Genomic DNA, 25,562 nt, shown 5'->3' with positions numbered 1-25,562 from the left:
TTAGTGATGGCCGCCGTTGCTGCTGCCGCATCCCATGATCTCCTGCGGCAGCTTCCCGACGCGCTCAATCCCCTCCTCGAAGACGATGCCCATGCCCATGAAGAAGTGCGCCTCGATGTGGCAGTGGAACGCCCACACTCCGGGGTTGTCCGCTCTCCACCGTAGCGCCGTCCAGCCGTAGGGGTGCACCGCCACCGTGTTCTTCAGGATGGGATCCCTTAGGTTGTACGTCGCCGGGTGCACCGCCGGGTCGAACCTCCCCACGCCATAGCCGAGCACCCAGAAGTCGTGCCCGTGGAGGTGCCACGGGTGGGTCTCGCTGTTGTTGGCCGCGAGCATGTTGGCGTTCTGCAGCACCACGTCCACCACGGAGCCGAACGCGAGCCGGTACAGCCCGTCGCTGGTCGTCGCGTTCGGGTTCGGCTGCACGCCGTAGACGTCGTACGCGGTGTGGTTGTAGGTCTCCGGCGGCGGGCGCGGGTCGAAGGTGCCCTGGAGCCTGTCCTTGAGGGCGACCAGGTAGGGTGTGTGCGGCAGCGTGAAGGAGACGTTGTTGATCGCCCACTTGGTCCGCCCGTCGATCCTGTTCTGCGAGTTGAGGAGGAGGATGGTGCGGTCGGAGCTCGGCGGCGGGGCGTACACGTGCGCCGGGTGCGCCACCGTGGCGATGCTCTGGTTGATGCGGTACGTGGTGTCGTTCCACACCGGGCCGGTGGGCGGCGTCGTCGGCGGCACATCACGCGGGCTGCTGCGGCCGCCGTAGTAGGCGAGGACGGCGGTGCCGGTGAGCGTGCCGGGCTTGCGGCTCACGACGTTGGACGCCAGCCAGTAGTTCCGGTTCGGGTCCTGGTCGGCCGTGATCAGCACGGAATAGGTCTCGCCCGAGTAGATGTTGAGGTTCTTCACCACGAATGGCTTCACGTAGTGCCCGTCCGTCTCCACCACCGTCATTGGATGGCCCTGCGGTTAGGTTAACCAATTTCCAGCATTAGCAAAAAACTTAATCCACCTGATGATTAACTTTCACTGTTTGACGGTGATCAGTAGTTTTGCAAGACATAGTGCAACGTTGCTATGCTACCACCTCTTCTTCTCGCAACCGCGGCAAAGTTCCACATAGACAAACTTTTGCCGGGCTCCAATGAAAGAGAGGCAACAACGACGACCCGCTCTTCAACTCGTTCGAATGCTTGTTGTTGTCGCTAGGTGGTACAAATAACTTTTTGTAATTTTTATTTTTCTTTCTGCTGTTAAGGATTATGTATATAGATCGGTGGATTTTTGGTAACTTTTTTTTTTTTGGCTTAGCTAAAACGCAGGCAGCTGGTTTTAGCTTTACATGAAAGTCGATTTTTTTACATCCGTATATATGTTGCATGTATATGCATATAAATATATTATGTCTATAAAAAGGAAGTAAGCTCAGTGGGGGTTAGGGTATGTACAATGGGGTGATGTCAGCCTTCCCTTAGAGATGCCACATCAGATTTTTTGCTTAGTTGGAGGAGAGAGAACGAAGAGAGATAAGGTTATCTTCCCTTAGCTAAGAGATCATCTCTTAGGAAATAAGGGAAGGCTATTTTCTCCATTGTATCACATATGTCTTCCCTTACAACACATTTCCTACCAAAATTTAATCATTCATATTAATTGCTAGAGATGGATGTAAGAGATAATGCATTGTATGAATTGTATCTAATGCCTTCTCTAACTGATGTGGCGGGGTAAAGGAAGGCATGCCTTCTCTACCATTGTACATGCCCTTAGAGCCCAATATTCCCCGTTTTAAAATTTTGGGGTTATAAACTCATAATAATTTGCTTGTTTATAATGTGTTCTTGTGAAATTTTTGGTTTGGAACGTGGATGTTGGTAGTTACACATTTTAAGCCTGAATTTGAACTAAATTGTGTGGTGCAATTTCGATTCTAGAATGCATAATTTGTTACCTTGCACATTGAAGACCGAAATAACACATATCTTGTTGTGCAGTTTGTGGTTTTGAAAGGTGCAATTCTGTCGTTTCCATGTTTCTTAGCCCAAAAAGTGTGATTTTTTTGGCAACAATCTTAAAGCTGCAAATACTTTATGCATATTTTGGATTGAAAATACGCCAGATCTTCTATATATGCTTGTTTATCTTTTAAGGTCCCCTTGAGGTTTGAGCCTAATTTTTACCATTAGCTAACAATATATGATTTATTTGTCACGGGAATTGTACCGTTGGAAACTTTCTTCAAACATGAATCCATTGATATGCTTTTCTACGAAAAATAATTTATAGTTATATATTTAATCCATGGTCAAACTTGCACCCAAAATTGACCCCTGAAGTCTTTCTTTGACCTTGACACGCGGGCAATTTCCATGTTGTTTCCGGGTGGTTGTTGCTGGCGAGTATGTATATGTTTTTCGGTTTTGCCAAGTCTTAGGTGAGTGAGATTTTCCTATGTTTCAGTCGACCCGAGAACCATTGGATCTGTCTATGAGATTCGTGCAATCTGTGGACGGAAACAAAAAGTATTATATGGGCATGCGCGCTGGATAGTCGAATTCAGGGCCTCTGGCTTTGCAGAGCGGTTGGAATACCACCACAACAATAGTTCAATAATATTTAGACTCGCTACTTTAGATATATATAGTCTACTGCACTTATTTTAAATGACTGATAGTCTTCAATTAAATTTACGAAAAGGTCTAAAGCACATTTACTTTTATTATTTTGAGTGTGTCTATGTTTCAATGACTGAGATTTTCTTAAGTCTTAGTCACCTCAGAAAAATGCAACTCGGTCCAGTTGCATATTTTTATCAGAAAAGTGCGATTGCACCTTTTTAACAGAAAAGTGCAACTCAAAGCACTTTTTTGTAAGTGACTTAGACTTAAGAAAATCTCAGTTGATAGAGACATAGCAAAACCGTATTATTTTTGATGAAGTTCCTTTAATCTAAGGTGCAGCAGTGTATACTAGTTCCTCGCTCGATCCAAATATATATCATACGAGTCTACTAGCTTGATACGTACAGGAGTACAGTTAGCAGTTTCTGAGAAATGGGACCGATGGATGATTTCAAACCATCGTGTGTATCTATCCTCTATCGTCTTGGAATGGATAAGCCCACATTGTCAAGGTCAAGAAGCGTGAGTTGGCAACTAAGCAGACTAGTGAAGCGCATGCATCTTCCTCACGCTAATGAAAACTTCTCTGTATCGTTCCAATTTTATCGGATGTTCTCGAAGGGACCACGCTAATGAAAACTTCATGTTGGGATAACCTTGTTACTTATATTAATCCCGCGTGATACACAAGTACACGCTCCTCCGTTGACGGGTAGGAGGGCTTGTGTTGCTTGATCCGGTTAGTTAGCGTGTAACATCACAGGCAGTCAGGCAAAAATTAACTATACTATGCTGCAAATTTATTGACTAGCCGTTGGATAAGTCCGACATGATACCTTGACTCAGCATCTCCCATCAAGTTAATTTGTTATAGGTATAGGCACTACTCCGAATCCGATTTACATGTATTTCATGTTCATAAAAATTGTATCCAAACCTGCACTAAGCGATTAACCTTCATAATTTTTGCCGTCCCTGAACCCTCATAGTCACATCAAGACGTAATATGAAGTCTCCGTGAATTAACAAGATGTAACATGATGTGACAGAACTTCGTCAGAGGAGGGAAGCTCCCTCATTGCATTAAGAAGAAGAGTTGATATGCACTCAATAAGAAAACTAAACGGTTATCCTTGGGAGGAAGACTGGTTCTACATCGTGTGATGCACTGTGATCTGTTTATGAAGGTGTCTATACGGTCGGAGAATACGGTGAGAAACTTTTTTTTCAACATGAATGACAACGTAATTTATGGATCGGTCCTCCATAGTTTCTAACATGATTGCTTGTAACACATCTTTTGTTTTTTCAGTACTTTGATACTTTTGGTTTGTACGGTTTTGTGCATCTTTATTATAAGGCTGAGTTAATGCTTAAACCTTTTAACTAATAAAGCTCTCTTGGTAAAAAAAATGATACTCTAAGACTAGCCACAATGGAAGTATCATAAGTAGTATCATGCATGCCATGTTGGAAAAAATCTGATGTGGCACACCAATTAATGAGGTGAGAGATGGAAGTGGTATCATAATATGATACCGTATCATAGCACGTAAAACTAGAAAACTTAATAGCAAACACATCATGTACACATATTTGCATTGAGATTCTACAAAACATTAAATATGATAATACTATGATACCATTTTATGATACTATGCATTGTGAGGTTAGTATCATAAACTAGTATCATGTGCATGATACTAGTGTATGTTATTTCCCATATTGTGACTAGTCTAAAAAGCATGCAACACATGATCAATTAAAAAAACCGACAAAAAAACCCCCACATACCGGACTAGTAATCAAGGCACATCGTCCGAGCGATGCGACGAATTATCGATCATGATTCATGAAGTTGGCCACTAGTGACGAGTTGTACAGGAAAATGCCATCTTTGACTCTTGACTTCCATACAGGCATGCGTACAGGTCAATGTTTGATAAGCGTTCTTAGACATAATTAGGTGAATGGTGTTAATCGTAGTTGTGTTTTGATGAGACGCGTCTCTTGTAGTCTTGTGTACGTAGCCTTGTATCGACGTCGTTGGCAGTTGGGTACTGACTAACGACTAGATGGTTTCTAATTTCTATTTACTGAATATCTGCCTCCAGCTTCCAGCTACCTCATTTGAATAGAGAGATGAATGCTGAAATATAACTAGTATTGAAAGTTTATCAGTTTCCCAATAATTAAGGTCCATACAAATCTGTCCATTAGCTTCTGGTTTCCACTTGCACTACTTGTTGAGATGCATGCTAGCTCCCAAGATGATTTCTTTTGTATATGGCACAATTGCGTGAAAAGGCCGGCCGGCCGGCGGGCAAATGGACGCTCCATTGAAGTGGAAAAATAGTTCTGTATGATGTTAGACGCAACCGGGCAGGATTACCGGCTAAGCAAGGTATTACTGTACATCCGTTTCAAATTAATTAATTTAAAACGGAGGAAGTATAAAAATAGTAGTAGCAGGTATGCAGGAGGAGAACATGGAGGGCATCAGATCCTCCTCGGAGGCAATGTGAATAGCTGACCGCGATCTTGGCCGATCTCTCCGGTGTGATCGATGCACATGCACCCGCGCGCGTATTCGCTTTTGTCGGCTATATATGTTTGTTTTTTCTTTATTCGCAGTACGTACGTCGTTTACCGAGCGAGCTGGTGAGGACTGAGGTCCATCTCCATGACCAACTTACGAGAGCTTGAACGAACTTTGAATAAAGCTGGTGAAAAGATCACCTACCTCGATCTCGAAGTTGAGGGCGGAGAGGGAGGTCATGCTGCCGATCCTGAACCGGTACGTCCTGCCGGGCACCACGGCGAACACCGGCGTCGAGCACTCCGGGTGCGTCGCGTTGCAGGACGCCGGTCCCAGCGCCGAGCAGTTGACGAACCTGCCGCGGCCGTTGATGAGCAGCGACTGCGGCTCGCCGACCCACACGATCGGCACGGCGGCGAGCCCCGCGGCCTGCTCGTAGGTGCTCTTGTGCCACCAGTCGTTCAGGAGCACCTCGTGCTCGCCGTCGTAGGCAAACGGCTCGGCGACGTCGGGCCCGGCGCCGGGAGGCACGGACACGATGATCATGCCGTTGAGCCCCGCGGAGCGCTGCATGCCGTAGTGCGCGTGGTACATGTAGGTTCCCGGGCGGTCGACGACGAACGTGTAGACGAAGGTGTCGCCGGGGAGGATGGGGCACTGGGTGACGCCCTCCGTGCCGTCCGCCCACGGCGTGCCGATCTGGCGGATCCCGTGCCAGTGGATCGCCACGTTCTCCGTCAGGAGGGAGTTCTTGACGGTGACCACGACGGTGTCGCCCTGGACGGCGCGGATGGTCGGGCCAGGGGTGTGGCCGTTGATGGTGACGGCGAGCTTGCGGACGCAGTCAGGGTATGCGAACTGGTCGCTGATGTCCCACTTCTCGTGCACCGTCTTCGCCTGAGCGACGGCGGCAAGCGCCCATGCGCTGACCAGGAAGAGGCAGCAGAGGAGAAGCTGTGGTTGTCCTACCAACGCCATTGCTCCGCCACTTCTCGCAGACCTCCGGGCCGGCTTCGACTAGCCGCGTCGTTGCCTCGCACTTACGGGGATGTGCTTGATGGCTTTGGCTTGCAATAGTGCTAGCTCAATCGCTTCTATGTTTAGGAAGACTGGGCATATGAGAAAATATCGTAGTAGTACCAGGTCATGCGAAGAGCTCGTCGCTCTATTGATCAGAAATCTCGATCAGAATCTCGATCAGAAATCAGCAGAGGAGCAGGAGCGCAGGGTGTTCTTCTTTTGAGCGCAAGGCCGGGGTGCCGGTGGCAGACTGGCGCTATGGTTTGGTGTGTTCTCCGGGCTTCGGTGGGTTCGAAATATAAGCGATGAGTAACGCGTTAGAATGGACCGGTCGTACCTACTGAGTTTTGCTTAGATCACGTCACCCCGTCACGTGATCACCTATGTAGATGACATCGGCATTAGGTGACTGTATTTTGGCAAAAATCAGAAACCAACCCTGAATTCGTAGGCTAGGTCTGAATCAAACTCCCACATTTAACTTCCTGATTTTTGAACCCTGAACTCCCAAATCCCAATGTTTCTGTTTTTTTTTCGGCAAGACCTTATTTTTTTAGATAAAAGGCATATAGTGCATGACTTTAAATTAATAAAGCTTTCAGGTTCAATCAAGGTTCATATTACATTGTTGTGGTATACAACTTAGCTATCAAAACAAAGAAAACAAGGTAAAGATACAAGTAAGTCCATCCAAGGCACCCGATAAAGACAGGCGCCAGGATTCCGAGCCCTCCATGCGCCATATTTTTAGTTTGTTTGTCAACTCTAGGATGCTTGGTCTGTTTTGGTGTTTTGCGAGTGGCGCCCACAGCTGCAAAAGAATCACAGTTTTGCATAAAAAAATTAGCTGGCTGTGAAATCACCCTAGATTCGGCGAAACCTTGTTTTCTTGTTGGGTTTAGCTAACATGGATGGGATTAGGAGGACATCCGTGGGATTCGACGCCAGGGTGGGGTAGTCCAGCGAAGTAAACAGACCATGTTGTTCTGGCCCATCACTCGCCACGCAAATCTCTCTGCTGACGCCCGAAGATTCAGTTACTTCCTATCCCCTTTCCTTCCAACTTAGATGATGCGGCCGTTGCGACCGGCGGGAGTGTTAACGACGGTGGTAAGTCAATCTAGGCGGAGCATGTCGTTGAAGTTTGTAGGAGGTTTCACAAATACTTGTTGTCTCTGAGTCGCGGCGGAGCGGTGCAGTGGGGGTGGGCCGGTAGCGGAGGAGATTACGGTTAAAATGAGGGCGTATGTTACCACTTGATAGCACTCCTTGTCATGTATTGGTTTCATCTTCTCCCACATTGCTACATTTTAGGGTTTGCAGATTGTAAAGGGAAGGGTTTTTGGGGGAGGGGTGGGGGGGGGGGGGGTTATGTGCTTAGGAGATTGATGATAATTTTGTTCTTTCTGGTAGCTAGAAATCTGTTCAGGAAAGAGATTTTCATCTTGGGTAAGAAATCTGTAGAATGGATGTTAACTTGGCCTAAATGGGAATTCCCACTCATAGTTTAGTATAAAAGCCTCCTTTATAGAAAAATTTGGGCCATCAAATATCATTTCCTACAATAGAAATTTTATCAACTCTTTCAAACAAATAGGAGATGAAACAGTTACAAACGCTTGGGAGAGATTTACATAACTTATTTATGGTCTTGGAGATTGAATGATATTAAATACTTTTTATTAAATTTTATATATGAAATCTATTGCACTTTTAGATACCAAATGCGGAAAAACATTTATGAATATGTGATGTCTACGGGTGCTTCTATTCTTGTAGACAGTGTTGGGCCTCCAAGAGCAGAGGTTTGTAGAACAGCAGCAAGTTTCCCTTAAGTGGATCACCCAAGGTTTATCGAACTCAGGGAGGAAGAGGTCAAAGATATCCCTCTCAAGCAACCCTGCAATCACGATACAAGAAGTCTCTTGTGTCCCCAACACACCTAATACACTTGTCAGATGTATAGGTGCACTAGTTCGGCGAAGAGATAGTGAAATACAAGTAGTATGAATTAATATGAGCAGTAGTAACGGCGCCAGAAAAGTGCTTGCTGGCGTGCAGTTGATGGTAGTAATATTGCAGGAAGTAAAGATGCAGTAAAACAGTAAACAAGCGATGATTGCAGTATTTGGAAACAAGGCCTAGGGATCATACTTTCACTAGTGGACACTCTCAACATTGATCACATAAATAAATAAGTTCTCTTCCTTTATGCTACATATACTCTTGTTTGATAATGAACACCATTCGTTGTGTAGGGCTACAAGAGCTCCCTCAAGCCGGAGTTAACAAGCGCCACAACATTCGGCATTCATATTTAAGTAACCTTTAGAGCATAATAGATCTTTGCAATTTAAACCGAGTACTAACATAGCATACACACTGTCACCTTTACACTATGAAGGGGGAATAAATCACATCAATACTATCATAGTAATAATTAACTCCATAACCTACAAGAGATTATGATCATAACCTACGCCAAGTACTACACGATGCACACACTTGTCACCATTACACCGTGAAGGAGGAATAGACTACTTTAATAACATCACAAGAGTAGCACATAGACTAATAGTGATACAAAACTCATATGAATCTCAATCATGTAAGGCAGCTCATGAGATCATTGTATTGAAGTACATAGGAGAGAGATTAACCACATAGCTACCGGTACATCCCTTAGCCTCGATGGAGAACTACTCCTCCTCATGGGAGACAACAGCGTTGATGAAGATGGCGGTGGTGTCGATGGAGAAGCCTTTCGGGGGCACTTCCCCGTCCCGGCGGCGTGCCGGAACAGAGACTCCTGTCCCCCAGATCTTGTCTTCGCGATGGCGGCGGCTCTGAAAGGTTTCTCGTACCGTGGCTTTTCCGTATCGATGTTTTAGGTCAGGGGGCTTCTTATAGGCGAAGAGGCGGCCTCGGAGGAGCCAGGGGGTGGCCCCCCCATAGGCTGGCGCGCCCAGGGTCCAGGCCGCGCCGCCCTGGCGTGTGGTGGCCCTGTGGCCCCCCTGTGGTCCCTCTCGGGTGTTCTGGAAGCTTCGTGAAATTCTAAGATGCTGGGCGTTGATTTCGTCCGATTCCGAGAATATTTCCTTACTAGGATTTCTGAAACCAAAAACAGCAGAAAACGGGAACTGGCCCTTCGGCATCTCGTCAATAGGTTAGTTCCGGAAAACGCATCAAAACGATATAAAGTGTGTATAAAACATGTGTGTATCATCATAAAAGTAGCATGGAACATAAGAAATTATAGATACGTTTGGGACGTATCAAGCATCCCCAAGCTTAGTTCCTACTCGCCCTCGAGTAGGTAAACGATAACAAAGATAATTTCTTAAGTGACATGCTATCATAATCTTGATCATACTATTGTAAGCATATGAGATGAATGAAGTGATTCAAAGCAATGGTAAAGACAATGAGTAAACAAATGAATCATATAGCAAAGACTTTTCATGAATAATACTTTCAAGACAAGCATCAATAAGACTTGCATAAGAGTTACTCATAAAGCAATAAATTCAAAGTAAAAGGCATTGAAGCAACACAAAGGATGATTAATTTTCAGCAATTGCTTTCAACTTGTAACATGTATATCTCATGGATAGTTGTCAACATAAAGCAATATAACAAGTGCAATAGGTAAACATGTAAGAATCAATGCACAGCTGACACAAGTGTTTGCTTCTAAGATAGAAGGAATAGGTAAACTGACTCAACAATAAAGTAGAAGATAGGCCCTTCGCAGAGGGAAGCATGGATTACTATTTTTATGCTAGAGCTTTTCATTTTGAAAACATAGAAGCAATTTTGTCAACGGTAGTAATAAAACATATGCGTTATGTATAAGATATCCTATAAGTTGCAAGCCTCATGCATAGAATACCAATAGTGCTCGCACCTTGTCCTAATTAGCTTGGATTAACACGGATTATCATTGCATAACATATGTTTCAACCAAGTGTCACAAAGGGGTACCTCTATGCCGCTCTGTACAAAGGTCTAAGGAGAAAGTTCGCATTGGATTTCTCGCTTTTGATTATTCTCAACTTAGACATCCATACCGGGACAACATAGACAACGAGATAATGGACTCCTCTTTTAATGCTTAAGCATTTTAACAACGAGTAATATTCTCATAAGAGATTGAGGATTTGTGTCCAAGCTGAAACTTTCACCATGATTCATGGCTTTAGTTAGCGGCCCAATGTTCTTCTCTAACAATATGCATACTCAAACCATTTGATCATGAAAATCGCCCTTACTTCGAGACAAGACGAACATGCATAGCAACTCACATGATATTCAACAAAGGTGTAAAAGTTGATGGCGTCCCCAGAAACATGGTTACCGCTCAACAAGCAACTTATAAGAAATAAGATACATAGCAACATATTCAATACCACAATAGTTTTTAAGGCTATTTTCCCATGAGCTATATATTGCAAAGACAAAGAATAGAATTTTAAAGGTAGCACTTAAGTAATGTACTTTGGAATGGTAGAGAAATACCATGTAGTAGGTATGTATGGTGGACACAAATGGCATAGTTTTTGGCTCAAGGATTTGGATGCACGAGAAGAATTCCCTCTCAATACAAGGCTAGGCTAGCAAGGTTGTTTGAAGCAAACTCAAGTATAAAACGGTGCAGCAAGACTCACATATGAACATATTGTAAGCATTATAAGACTTTACATCGTCTTCCTTGTTGTTCAAACACCTTAACCAAAAAATATCTAGTCTTAGAGAGACCAATCATGCAAACCAAATTTTAACAAGCTCTATGTAGTTCTTCATTAATAGGTGCAAAGTACATGATGCAAGAGCTTAAACATGATCTATATGAGCACAACAATTGCCAAGTATCATACCAATTACCACATGCAGCATTTTCTGTTTCCAACCAAATAGCAATTAACGAAGCGGTTTTCAACTCCGCCATGAACATTAAAGATAGAACTAAGAACACATGTGTTCATACGCAACAGCGGAGCATGTCTCTCTCCCACACAAGGATGAATTTATTCAAACAAAACAAAAACAAACAGACGCTCCAAGTAAAGTACATAAGATGTGACCGAATAAAAATATAGTTTCAAGAGAAGAAACCTGATAAGTTGTTGATGAAGAAGGGGATGCCTTGGGCGTCCCCAAGCTTAGATGCTTGAGTGTTCTTGAAATATGCAGGGATGAACCACGGGGGCATCCTCAAGCTTAGACTTTTCACTCTTCTTGATCATAGTATATCATCCTCCTCTCTTGACCCTTGAAAATTTCCTCCACACCAAACTCGAAACAAACTCATTAGAAGGTTAGTGCATAATCAAAAATTCACATGTTCAGAGGTGACACAATCATTTTTAACACTTCTGGACATTGCCCAAAGCTACTGGAAGTTAATGGAACAAAGAAATCCATCCAACACAACAAAAAAGGCAATGCGAAATAAAAGGCAGAATCTGTCAAAACAGAACAGTCCGTAAAGAAGAATTTTTTAGAGGCACTGGACTTGCTCAGATGAAAATGCTCAAATTGAATGAAAGTTGCGTACATATCTGAGGATCACGCACGTAAATTGGCAGATTTTTCCGAGTTACCTACGAGAGAACCCTGCCCAAATTCGTGACGGACAGAAATCTGTTGCGCTGCAAGTAATCCAAATCTAGTATGAACCTTGCTATCAAAGACTTTACTTGGCACAACAATGCAATAAAATAAGATAAGAAGAGGTTGCTACAGTAGTAACAACTTCCAAGACTCAAATATAAAATAAAATTGCTGTAGTAAAATAAAAACATGGGTTATCTCCCAAGAAGTGCTTTCTTTATAGCCATTAAGATGGGCTCAGTAATTTCAATGATGCACTCCCAAGAAATAAGAGTTGAAGCAAAAGAGAGCATCAAGAAGCAAATTCAAAACAAATTTAAGTCTAACCCACTTCCTATGAAAAGGAATCTTGTACACAAATAAATTCATGAAGCATAATGCAACAAGCATAGGAAGATAAAACCAGTGTAACTTCAAAAATTTCAGCATATAGAGAGGTGTTTTAGTAAAATGAAAATTTCTACAACCATATTTTCCTCTCTCATAATAACTTTCAGTAGCATCATGAACAAATTCAACAATATAACTATCATATAAAGCATTCTTATCATGAGTCTCATGCATAAAATTATTACTACTCCCAACATAAGCATAATCAATTTTATTAGTTGTAGTGGGAGCAAATTCAACAAAGTAGCTATCATTATTATTCTCATCATCAAATATAGGAGGTATAGTATCATCATAATAAACTTTATCCTCCATAGTAGGCGGCACCAAAAGACCACTATCATTATAATCATCATATATGGGAGGCATATCATAATCAACATAAACTTTCTCCTCAATACCCGGAGGGCTAAAGAGATCATTTTCATCAAAACCGACCTCCCCAAGCTTAGAATTTTCTATATCATTATCAACAATGGTGTTCAAAGCGTTCATACTAATATTACTACTAGCATGCAAATAAGGTTCCATAGGTTTTTTAATTTTCGCATTAAACCATTCATGTCTTGACTCGGGAAATAGTTTAAAAAGCTCACAGATGTTTTCCCTTATGCCTTACTAGTGTTTAACAAGAAACAAAAAGATGCAATTGCAGGATCTAAAGGAAATAGCTTCGAGCACACACACAATGGCAACAGAAAAGTACTTAGTTACACGGGACCGGAGTATGAGTGCCTTTTACCTTTCCTCCACGGCAACGGCGCCGGAAAAGTGCTTGATGTCTACGGGTGCTTCTATTCTTGTAGACAGGTGTTGGGCCTCCAAGAGCGAGAGGTTTGTAGAACAGCAGCAAGTTTCCCTTAAGTGGATCACCCAAGGTTTATCGAACTCGGGGAGGAAGAGGTCAAAGATATCCCTCTCAAGCAACCCGCAATCACGATACAAGAAGTCTCTTGTGTCCCCAACACACCTAATACACTTGTCGGATGTATAGGTGCACTAGTTCGGCGAAGAGATAGTGAAATACAAGTAGTATGAATGAATATGAGCAGTAGTAACGGCGCCGGAAAAGTGCTTGCTGGCATGCGGTTGATGGTAGTAATATTGCAGGAAGTAAAGATGCGATAAAACGAGTAAACAAGCGATGATTGCAATATTTGGAAACAAGGCCTAGGGATCATACTTTCACTAGTGGACACTCTCAACATTGATCACATAAATAAATAAGTTCTCTTCCTTTATGCTACATATACTCTTGTTTGATAATGAACACCATTCGTTGTGTAGGGCTACAAGAGCTCCCTCAAGCCGGAGTTAACAAGCGCCACAACATTCGGCATTCATATTTAAGTAACCTTTAGAGCATAATAGATCTTTGCAATTTAAACCGAGTACTAACATAGCATACACACCGTCACCTTTACACTATGAAGGGGAATAAATCGCATCAATACTATCATAGTAATAATTAACTCCATAACCTACAAGAGATTATGATCATAACCTACGCCAAGTACTACACGATGCACACACTGTCACCATTACACCGTGAAGGAGGAATAGACTACTTTAATAACATCATAAGAGTAGCACATAGACTAATAGTGATACAAAACTCATATGAATCTCAATCATGTAAGGCAGCTCATGAGATCATTGTATTGAAGTACATAGGAGAGAGATTAACCACATAGCTACCAGTACATCCCTTAGCCTCGATGGAGAACTACTCCCTCCTCATGGGAGACAGCGGCGTTGATGAAGATGGCGGTGGTGTCGATGGAGAAGCCTTCCGGGGGCACTTCCCCGTCCCGGCGGCGTGCCGGAACAGAGACTCCTGTCCCCCAGATCTTGGCTTCGCGATGGCGGCGGCTCTGGAAGGTTTCTCGTACCGTGGCTTTTCCGTATTGATGTTTTAGGTCAGGGGGCTTCTTATAGGCGAAGAGGCGGCCTCGGAGGAGCCAGGGGGTGGCCCCCCCATAGGCTGGCGCGCCCAGGGTCCAGGCCGCGCCGCCCTGGCGTGTGGTGGCCCTGTGGCCCCCCTCTGGTCCCTCTCGGGTGTTCTGGAAGCTTCGTGAAATTCTAAGATGCTGGGCGTTGATTTCGTCCGATTCCGAGAATATTTCCTTACTAGGATTTCTGAAACCAAAAACAACGAGAAACGGGAACTGGCCCTTCGGCATCTCATCAATAGGTTAGTTCCGAAAAACGCATCAAAACGATATAAAGTGTGTATAAAACATGTGTGTATCATCATAAAAGTAGCATGGAACATAAGAAATTATAGATACGTTTGGGACGTATCAATATGCATGTTGCAGGTGCTCACATTTTACTTGATAGTTTACTTATTGAAACTAAGTGGAGATAGTATGGCAAGGGCAGAACTACATGGTGAGCCTTTTGATGATTGTTATGAAACTAAACAAGTAAAAGAATTAATATGCTTAGTGATATCATTTTTCAACATTTATTTGACCTTGATAAATATAGCATGTATGAACTTATGTCTATCGTACAAAAAATTACTAAAGATACTTTTGTTAATGTTCCTCAAGCGCGTTTTGGTTCCTATATTGCAAATCATGTTCTTGAAGAAAAGATTGATAGATACAATAGAGAAACCATTATACCACCTAAGTTTGGGGATCTATGGATCCCCAATATACAAATTACTATTGAAAAAACTTACTTGGCATGTTATTTTAAATTTAGAATCTAATGCTTATGTAATTTTGAATAACTATATGATTAACTAGAAATAGTGTCGTCGAAAAATGTGATATTGATATTTTACTTGCTAATACTTATACCAAGCATGTTTTAGGTAGAGTTAATAATGTTACAATTAAGTAAGGAAGACAGATGCAATCAACAAGGTGAAATGCTCACATGATGTCTACCCCTACTAAAAACAAGGTACAAAGACTAGCTATATGACTATAAAGAAAGAGTTATGTGGAAGGCAACCTAGTTGTTTTTAATTTGTTTTTTATTATGAGTATTTGCTGTAGAAAGAGAGTTCACTTTTTTTTACTTGGTTTTTTAATAAAGTACCAAGTTTTATCCATTTTTGATAATGAAGTTGATGAAACATTTGCAGACTTACGAATTTCTGCACGTTGATGTTCACAAAAATGTTTTTCATTTTTCTATTGGTAACTCTGATGGGGCTGAAATTTCGAATATAGTTACAACTTTTCATTCTCTGTATGCAAATATATTGGAAAAAATTCTGATACTTCTAAGTAGTCGAAATAATTATGTTTTTCAGTCACTGTTTTTCCTAGGATGATTTTGTCTATGCCTTGGAAAAAAACTCGAAACTCGCGAGCTAAACGAGTAACTCGCGACTCGACTCGCGTCGACTCGAACTCGGTCGAGCCGAGCCGAGTTTTAGTTTTTGTCGCTAAATGCGTTCAAGCTAAACGAGCCGAGTTCATCGAGCTCGGAGTAGCTCGTTTAGCTCGGTAAAAATGAACAATAGGTTGTATAACCTAGTCAAACAAGAAAATCGAGCCCCAGTAGTCAAGTCATGTCGGCCCAAGCCCACCCAGACCTAGCGCCTGACTTATCCTAAGTCCTAAGTGATTCCACTCCCCTCCCGCACTGAGGAACAAATGAAGTGAGGAGAGGAGGCGGCGCCCGCCGCCCGCCCACCATTGCCCATGTAGACCGCCGGTTCTCTTTGTTTCATTTTCGCGAAAACGCAAAAACCTTGTGCTTCGGTGTTTAGTTAGAAAAGATGGGGAGAAGCCAGCGAACATTGTGCCATACAATTTAACCCAAAATACTTATCTAGGGGAGAAGCTGGCGAAGACCCCGAGCCCCGCGTTTGCCCATTGTCGCGTCTCGGCCTCGATGTCGTTGCGTAAGGTAGCCACCGAAGGACGTGCATTGTCGAAAACCACAGCGTTCCGGTGCTTCCATAACCACTATGGTAAGCATGATCAACGATGAAGTGCCCTTGCAACCTGCGAGGGGCGCCACCACCAGTAACCACCACTCCACGAAGTCACCCTCGAGCGTTGGAGGCCCCAAGGTGGACCGAATCCATGATAGGACCTCGAACCAGATAGTCCTGGACAATGAACATCCGGTGAGAATGCATGCCATAGTCTCCTCAGACTGGTCGTAAAGCAGTCATCCTGTCTTGAGTACCGGGCATCTGCGGTCCAACGCTAAATCAGCCTACCCTGGTCCATCAAAAGGTGCATGCCACTGAGTCTGCTCCACAACTGGATACAGAGGGCCAGCGCACTCGACGCGCCAACAATGTCCGAGATCCAGCTAGGCTCCACCAGCGCCTAGTGAACCGTGCGCTCCCGCCTACGGCGCTTCGAGATGAGCGTGTAAACCTCCGTCGCTATCTCCCTGATAGATTTCCCATCCATCCATCTGTCCTACCAGAAGAGAGTGGATTCCATGTTGCCTACTACCATGAAGGTGGAGCCCGTGAAGACATCTAGCTCAGCCTTCCAGAATTGCATGTCAAGCCCGTGCCAAGGTCGTTGCAGGTCAGTACGTATCCTCCAAAACCAGCGCACCCTGTGGCTAATGAGAGTGCGGGCAATGTCTGGAATCCCCAAGCCCCCATACCGCAGCGTGCGGGACACCATGTTCCAGTTGACGTGACAATGACCACCATTAGCCTCTGCCCTACCAGCCCACAAGAAACCACGTAGGATCTTGTTCACTTGCTTACTTAAGCACCTTCTTGTTGAAGCTAAGCACTACGAGCTCGTGCAGCGGTATGGCCGCGAGCACATAATGGACGAGCACCAAGACCCCAGCCCGGCGTATCATCGATGCTTTCCGGTTAGGAAGCTTGTCAGCCAATCGGTTCACCACCGGCTGGAACGCCTCTCCTCAGAGTGAGAGTGGGATGCCAAGGTATGCCGGGAAAGGGTGCTAGCTGGCACTCTATAATCCATGCCGCACCATCGTTTGCCTCATTCTCCCAGCACATAATTGGGGAAATCAAACACTTGTCATATTAGGTTTGGTCGAATTCAATCTTTACAATATATGACAACTAGTTTTACGACATACTAGCATGTAATGGCGCGGCGGCACCCCGCACCCACGTGGTAGCTGCGAGTTGAAAAAAACGGAGGATATCCCATGAAAAAGTTGTACTTGTGAGGCGAGTATTAGGAAATTACTCTTATATAGAGAAAACTGAACATAGTAGAGGGCTGCAGCCCTGCAAAACTGCCACACGCACAAGCAAACAGGATACTGCAACTCCACAAAGTATCTGAGCTAGTTTCTCTCCAGCTTGTAACAACCTGTTCGTTTCTTCTTTATCGAATTGGCAGAACACAACACACGCTTACCTCAAAAAACAAATGTGTACCACTCACAAAAACAGCAGAGTTTTTCTCATGTCATGCTAAACCACAATCCAAGCAGAAATTGCTCAGGTCAAACTGCTAGGCCATCTACCAATACAGATGGTTCGAGCTGTGAAAATAAGAACTCATAAAACTTCTTGAAATCCTCAGCTAGCTCTCCCATGTAGGAAACTGGCCGTGGCAAGGTAACTGCATCCTTTTGAGAATTGGATCTATTAAAAGAAAAAAACTCAAATTGAGAGAGTAAGATGAAATACTCAAATTGCTACACCAACAAAAAATGGACAATCGCCTCATCTACGTTGTCCAATGTTCATCCATGTTTTAACATATGTCAAGTTGTGAACATATGCATTAGTTACCAAAGACAACAAACTATTTTCAGGGATAGCGGGGCAAAGTAAATAAAATGATTCTGCACTACTACTATCTTACCAATCGGCTCAAATATTAGGTCAAACTCCAGTTTCTTGTACTGTAATTAGCAAGAACTGTAATTAGCAAGAACAGAGAAAATAATGGATGGTCTGCCTTGGTTGATATAATCAAAGAATAGTAGCTGGTCGTTTCAGTTAAGAATTTGTGAAAATGAAAAGCCCAACAGAAATCTTAACAGCATAAACCTTTCAATTACACAAAGAAACATCAATTCATAAACTCACAAAGACAAATTTATAAGAGAAAATCACCAACATTCAGCTTTGGCAAAGTATTATGATCTCACGGGTTGAGGTCTACCATGCTCTCCATGACAAATATTAAAAAAAATCTCCTTATCAAATATTATAAAAGGTTTCCATGCCGAAGAAGGACAGATATATCTCCATGCCAAAGAAGAACAGATACACAAAGAAAAATAATAAGTGCCCCTGTGGATTGAAGGAGCATGCTGGTGTGTTAGTAGCAGGTGCAGTTTCAGTTTATTACTTTGTTGTGTTAATCTCTTAGTTTGTTGGCTCACTGGACTGAACCTGGAAGCAATATTAATATGTATTTAGTGTGTCGGTGGTCAGATCAACAAACTAATTCTTCTTTGCCAGTAATAGCTTTCCCGTACTATAGAGAAATGTCAACTCTGCAAACCAAATCTGGCCTACCGCAAAACATGAATAACCAAGAAATAGAAAAAAAATGAAGGTTGTGTTTGGTGTTTATTAAATTGTGCCAATGTATACTACTACGTAGGAGCATACCTTACGAATAGGAAAGGCTCAACAATTCCAAACCTGGGGCATGTATTTATCTCCAGGGTTTACTTTCTTTCAAGGCATATTGTGCCCTATGCACCACAAGTTTCCAGTGCAAAGAAACTTCATGATGAGCAGTTGGGCACATTAAGCTTCAACCACTGACTCTTGACAGAGCTCGGCTATCTGTTTCCAAGGAAATAAGTTGGGTCAATGCGTCCTAATGGGGACGGTTGGACAATATGTTAGGGTGGCGACCCCAGATGTGGTGCTACGGTTGTGGTCTGCATGCGATTGCCTTTTATGTAGCTTGGGCTGCGGCAATTAGTTCGTGCAGCGTTACATCACCAGGGTGAGGGGTGCTAAGTTGGGCCGGCGGCCCCACAAGGTGGTGTGCCGGCGCCGGCCTCCTGTCGTCTGGTTTGCGACTAGCGAGGTTGGCGTGTCAGCATCGCATTGGTGCAGCTCTTCTCGCGTGTCGGCTTCTTCACCTTTGATGGAGTGTCCCTTGTTTGTTCCTCCCATGTTGACGTTTTCTCTCTCGCACTGGTGGCAACCCATCTATTTTCTAGATCTAGTGGTGTTTGGGCTTAGCCATGATTATGCAGTGTGGTGTTGTGTGGGCTTGGCCCATGTTGTAGACAGCTCTGCTTAATTAATGAGATAGTCAAAGCTTTTGCTTCAGTTTAAAAAATATATTACATTAAGGTTCTGATAATGTTGATTTGATTTTATAGATACTAATATTTTTCTTTACGATTGATGAAATTTCGGGAAGTATAACTTTAATTAAATGTTATATGTGAAATAATATGGAACTGAGGAAGTATTTGATCAACCGAGTGATTGAGTTATTTCCTACCACATGGAATATGTGGTGAGCAACCTCTTTATTAAACTATTAAGATTAAGTGATTTCGTACTAAATTCTAATCATCATTCCTTATGTCAAAAGTGGCCGAGTTTATTGATCCTATTTCCAGTCTATGGGATGAGATGTTAGTTCGCTCTCTATTCTACACAGCTGACGTCAATCACATCCTTCAAATTCCCCTCAACACTCATGGATTTGATGATTTCATCTCCTGGAATTATACTAAACATGGACGGTTCACGGTCAGGTTGGCTTATCACTTGCAATGGAAAAATAAATTTGGCCCGAGGTTAGCTCAATTAGCTATCCCAGGTTCAGCTGCTAATAATCATGTATGGAAAGCTCTATGGAAGTTAAAGATTCCTAGCAAAGTTAAAACGTTTCTGTGGCAAGCACTACATGGAATTTTACTGCTGAAGTCGATCATGGAGAACCGGCATGTCAGTACTAGTGGTGAGTGCCCGATATGCAACGAAGCGGCTGAAGATATCTTGCATCTACTTTTTCAATATCCAACTGCTGTTGTAGTGGGACAAGTTGGGTTTATCCTTGTTAATTGAGGAGGCTCTTGCGGTGGATCGATCCGGATCTACCGTTTTGGAGTTCTTACTCACACTACAAGATAATTTTCTCCAGGGGTTTACTAGTGTGGGGCGAAAGGAAACTATTGTGGTTGCCTGTTGGTATTTATGGTGGATTCGCTGAAGACGAACACACAATGAGACGGTTTCACCTATGTCCCATTGCCGTATCTCTGTTCTGTCTAACAGTAAATGCAGCCAAAGCTTTGGCAAAGCTGGGTATATCTCAGCATCGATGGAGTAGACCAAATCCGAGACAAATGAAGGTAAATGTGGATGGCTCTTTTCATGCGGATACTTATGCATGTGTTGTGGGAGCTGTTATATGCAACTATGAAGGGCATTTTGTCGCAGGTTCTACGTTATTCATTCCAAATGTAGCATCACCTGCTGGGGCTTAAGCTATAGCAATGAAGGAGGGGCTAGCGTTCACTAACCGCCTGGGATGCAACAATGTCGTCGCTGAATCTGATTCTATGGAGGTTATTGCGGCATGCACATGTGTAGAATATTGGTGGAACAAATCGTCTGGGGTTTATGCTGATTGTATCGACTTGGTGACTTCAATTGGTTCAGTTAACTTTTAGCATTGTCCGAGGGAAGCAAATGGAGTTGCGCAAGAATTAGCTAGGACTAGTTTTGTTAATAAGCAATCTTGTAATTGGGTCGATAAACCCCTATCTTTATCCTAGACAAACTCGTGATCGATGTAATTATTATTGGCAATTAATAAAATCGTGCAGCAGTGTCCTGCTGTTACCCTCAAAAAAGAAAAACCTATTGAAAAGGAGGCACCGACTCAAAACACAATATGACCTGGAGATGAACCTAAAGCGGCATGTATTAGCATGATTCTCCGTTTCTTCTTGCAAGCTGGCAAAGCTAAAACTCGCATGTTGTTGCTTTATGTAAAGCATGGTCACTTGGCGGCCATACACGTTCTGAAACGCGGTATTCGAAAAAATGTGCTGACCGGTCTGTACATGGTGTACGACGTGACTAAACAAATTCAGTAATTGACCAATACTTCATCAATTTAATAACGCGGTTTTTTTTCTCTCCAAAAAAAATACGAGAACGTCAGTTTGGATGTATTTAAAAAAAATCTCGACATATGATTTATATAGTTGAAAAGAATATGATTCGGTATCCACCAAACCATACATGAACTAATCTACATTAAGAAATTGATAAGCCTGATGCCTTTTAAATTTGTTGTTCTATATACCCATATGCTATGAATGTGTTTCAATCGTGAATTTATCTTTTTTGACTTTGTAAGGGAATGGCTTTGTATTTATTTTTTCGCCCTACGTTACTATCTATTAATTTACCTAAATATATCAGATCGATCTGGAGACTTTTTGCATAATAAGAAAAGCATATATGGATTTTTGTGTTTTAACACCGTGTGTGTGTTCTTTCTAACTCAAATGATAACATGGCATGTTTCTTTGAAAGCAATTGTGACTTCACAAATGGAAACATGAATTAATAAAATACATACATGTAATTATTAATACTCGCATATATGTAGGTAGGTAATATGTTTGTTAAAGTATTTCTGCATATCCTTTCAAAAAAATATTTAAGCATATTTGCAAGTGACTAAAAATCCCATTTTATTGAAAAACTTATTGAGAGGACGCTAATTTATCTGTCAATCAATACCCGACTAAAACATATACAGCTGCTTCAAATGCCATAATTCAGACCAGATTAGTGCAAGCAAATGGGTGGAATGCTTTTTCAAAGTTCCTTTACGAAATGCATTAGTTAGGTAGTCCTGACCTCCAGTTTGTGTTTCAATTGTGACCGGTGAGCTTTTTTTAAGGCTTTAAAACATATCGAAGCTTCGTTAAACAATTCCAAATCCACAGCAGAGGGAACCATCATTGATGTTATATGGCTTGCACAGAACTATGACTTCATATATCATACACTTTTGTTTGGACCGTAGTTTAGACAACATAATTTTGTGAACTATCACTATTATCATAGTTAGAGCTGCAATTAACTCCATGCACCCAATGGAACGCGCGCGAGTTTTGGAGATGACCGGGACCCACGGATGGCGACGGACGACTCACTTGTCACTACTTCGACCCGAACGCACCCTAGATGATCGCACATAATTAAGTCCACTATGGATAGGCTATTATCGATGCCAATCACATGCTAATCAAGATCCCCTATTTTCAAGGAAGCAACTCAGAGCTCAACACAAACCAGCTGTTGGTTATTTTTGTCGTTGTCGCGGTGGGTTGTTTCCAAACTTATCGAGCAAGAAATATTTATAAGTCCCGAGTTTGTTTTACATGATCTAAAGCTATACGTGTACTTGGAAGGGGAGAATCAGCGACGGTGCGCCACCGACAGCTCCTGGATGCTGGCGTGTTCGTGTTGCAGAAGGACTGGGCTGTAATTTTGTTTTTCTTCGTGGACCTTTCTGTAACTTGCTGATCTAATATCATCTTCCTTTATGCGCAAAAAAAAATAGTATGCTACATGTTGGACAAGTAATTGGAAGACATCATACAAATAGTAGGGAGACACGATGTGTTTTTAAAGTGCCACCGGTGTTGGGTGTGGTGGGTCGCGGCGGCGATTCCATGGGGTTGCTTGGGCGGCATCAGCGGAGGCTTCCGAGCGCAGTGATCAGTAGCAATCTCCTCCCCTTGTCATTGTCGCGCGCGGGGGTTTGATCTGTGGGGCAAGGCGGCGGGCTGTGGTTCTCGGCACCGGCCTATATCCATCGTCTTTGTCGTAGGTGTAGTTAGGGACTGACGTGGAGACAATCTATGTGTCTCGGTGGTGATTCAGACTTGGGGAGATGTTGTTGCTAGTGAAAACCGAACACACTGACTTTGGTCATGGTGCACGATGGTGGCGAACATGTGTCATTACATTGGTGAAGGCATCATCACTGCACTCATCGTCCGCACTCAGGCTGCTCCAGGTGACACCTAGATCTGAGTCTTCCGGTTTGGACGATGGCTCGGGGTGCCGTTCTCTCTCCTGGGGCATCGTTTTTGGAGCAGGCACTGACTGGAGGGGTCTTGAGGTGGAGCGATGTGGTTTTCTTTCGTGTTGATGATGACAATTCTGGGCAGCCTGGCGCAGCTGGGTCTCGATAACGGATGCATAATGGTGGAAGCGTGCAGGGTGGTACCGCTACCTGGCGTCATGGTGGTGTCAGGCTTGATAGGGTCAATGCTTTGATCCCTATCCTGAAGACGGGTTCGCGAAGATGCCGGCGGCAACTTCTGGAGCGTGCATGCTAAGGGTTTGCTCGGGTTTTATAATCATGTCGGCACCATTTTAATGCAGAGAGTGAAAGTTTCAACTACTTTTAAAATAACAGCTGGTAGTAAAGCAAATTAGCGAAATATCCAGCTAAAAAAGAGTGGTCTCTTGAGAAACTAGAGGTTATTTTCAGAATTAAGGTAGACCCAAAATTTGAACCCAGCCGGCGAATCCACCATCCATGGTGCTGCTAACTAGTAGGGCCCTAGGTGACCTCTCAATATATATCCAGATAAGCATGGAGAACGTTCCTGTTATGCGATCAAAACTTCAAATTAATCTTGCTCAAATGAAAACAATCAACCTAATGCAATGCTCTTGCATGTTCGAGAAAACAAAATCTATAAACCTACGCCTCCATTTACACAAGGAGACAAGTTCAAGCAGATAGCAGCTACATTGCATGCCCTCTCTGCGTTTGCAAGATACCAATTCCTCCTGCGCATGTGATGTTGTTATACTGTGATCCAAATTCATATACTAAAGGGAGGCTAACTTCTGACGAGCGGAACGAGGCCCGTCGCCTATAAGCTTGGGCCCGCAGTACGGATCGTTGCCACCGCCTATATACATATTGTAAGCCGCCGGCTAGGGTTTATCAGATTATAAGATAACCCACAGCGTTTGTAAAAACTCCTCGATATAGTGAAGTTTTGCTGGCTGACGCCCGTGGTTTTTTCCGTTTTTGTATTGGAAGGGATTTCCACGTTAAATCTCGTGTCTCCGTTGCGTTTTCTTTTATCGTTCTTCGTTATTTGCTTGTCGCGTTTATAACAGATGTGAGATCATGCTTCGGCGGAAGCGAGCAGATAGACTGTCTGACCTAACTTCCTGGGTCGCCCCCCTCTCCCCCGCTCGGTCGACCCCACCTACCCCTCCTCTCCAGCCCCGTCAGGCCATTGTCGCTGCCAGCGACGGTGGCAGCGCCCGTCACGCCGAAGGCGGAGGGTAGGAGATGGCTCACGTGGCTGATCTCCACGAGCGGTAGGGTACGGCACCGACGAGCCATGGTGTGTTGCAGAGGAGCTGATGGAGGAGGGGTGCGGACGGGCGTTGGCAGCGGTGGCCGGCGATGGCGCGGTGCTGGAGGTAAGGCAGGCTGTTCTGGACCTGATTTGGGCACACCTCGATGTTATGCAGTGCTTGCCGGCCATGAGGTTGTCTACCCCTGTTTTGGCATCTCACTTTCGTCTTCTTCTCCGCTAACCGGTCGGTGGCGTGGGAGTTGCTGGCGCAGTTTTGAATAAAAGTGGAGGTCCTTGGAAGAACTTCCTGGCGCCTACTCCATCAGCGTATTCCAAATGGACGTCATGCCTAGAGTTTTCCAGAGTGCATGGTGTTTTGGTCGCGCGCAACCATGTTTTATTCTAGCCATTTGGTTTTAGAGGGGGCGTTCTGTAGCTCAGCGGTCTGTTTCCATCATGGTACATGCATTTGTTCCACGGTGAAGTTAGACGCGGAGAATGGCATGGAAGCAGAAAACTGAGGATTGGCAGTAGAGGTTTGAGTCCTGGTGGCTGGCTTAGTGTTTCGTGACTTGGAGTGCGGAATTGGCAAGTGGAGGTGACATCACAGGAGGAATTCAGTGTCTAAACTTACACGGTGAAAATCCAAGGTCTAACCCTAATTGTTTGTGTTTGGTAAAAATCTTGTTGAAAGCATTGTTTTGTGAGTGCGGACTTTCTCCGGGGTGAAAAACTATGAAAATTGATGAGTGCGATGACGGCGCTTGTGCAATTTATTTTTTTTGAAATCGTCACTTTGGAGTTGTTGGATTTCTGGTATTTTTTTGGTGGTTTTTGATCCACTATTACAAGGAGCTGGTCGACTTTTCTTTTTGTAATTCGTTTTTTGGTTGTGTGCATCCATATTACCATTAGGACACTACATTATTGCAGAGGGTAGGTGCAATTGGTATCTTCGTAATATTAATATATTTTCTTTATCGAAAAAATGTGATGTGAGATGGAAGACCAAACATTTTCAACTTAATGCATGATGTGTGTAGGCGAATTCAGGGTTTGTCTTGTTTTTTATATGTCTGTTTGGAGTTCAGAACACGTCTGAATCAGAAATC

The 25,562-nt window shown here is 43.5% G+C and overlaps 1 protein-coding gene across 1 annotated transcript; it reads right to left on the bottom strand.

Annotated features, from left to right (window-relative positions):
- Window positions 1-23,206, bottom strand: LOC124656758 (L-ascorbate oxidase-like). Its single transcript, XM_047195445.1, has 3 exons — window positions 23,087-23,206; window positions 5,362-6,174; window positions 1-960 (listed from the first exon to the last, which is right to left on the bottom strand). Exons 1-3 carry the CDS (start codon window positions 23,204-23,206, stop codon window positions 1-3), a joined length of 1,893 nt encoding a protein of 630 aa, XP_047051401.1.
- Between the last annotated feature and the right edge of the window lie 2,356 nt (window positions 23,207-25,562).

This window comes from Lolium rigidum, chromosome 5, assembly GCF_022539505.1.
Source record: "Lolium rigidum isolate FL_2022 chromosome 5, APGP_CSIRO_Lrig_0.1, whole genome shotgun sequence".
Lineage (NCBI taxonomy): Eukaryota > Viridiplantae > Streptophyta > Magnoliopsida > Poales > Poaceae > Lolium > Lolium rigidum.
This window is presented reverse-complemented; position numbering and strand designations above follow the sequence as displayed.

Excerpts from the sequence above, each read along its gene's own strand:
- LOC124656758 (XM_047195445.1), bottom strand. The coding sequence starts at position 23,206 with ATGCCCCAGGAGAGAGAACGGCACCCCGAGCCATCGTCCAAACCGGAA. Across the intron at positions 6,175-23,086 it reads GTGATGATGCCTTCACCAAT|TCGAAGCCGGCCCGGAGGTC; the intron begins GTAATGACACAT and ends CGACGCGGCTAG. Across the intron at positions 961-5,361 it reads CCCTCAACTTCGAGATCGAG|GGCCATCCAATGACGGTGGT; the intron begins GTAGGTGATCTT and ends ACCTAACCGCAG.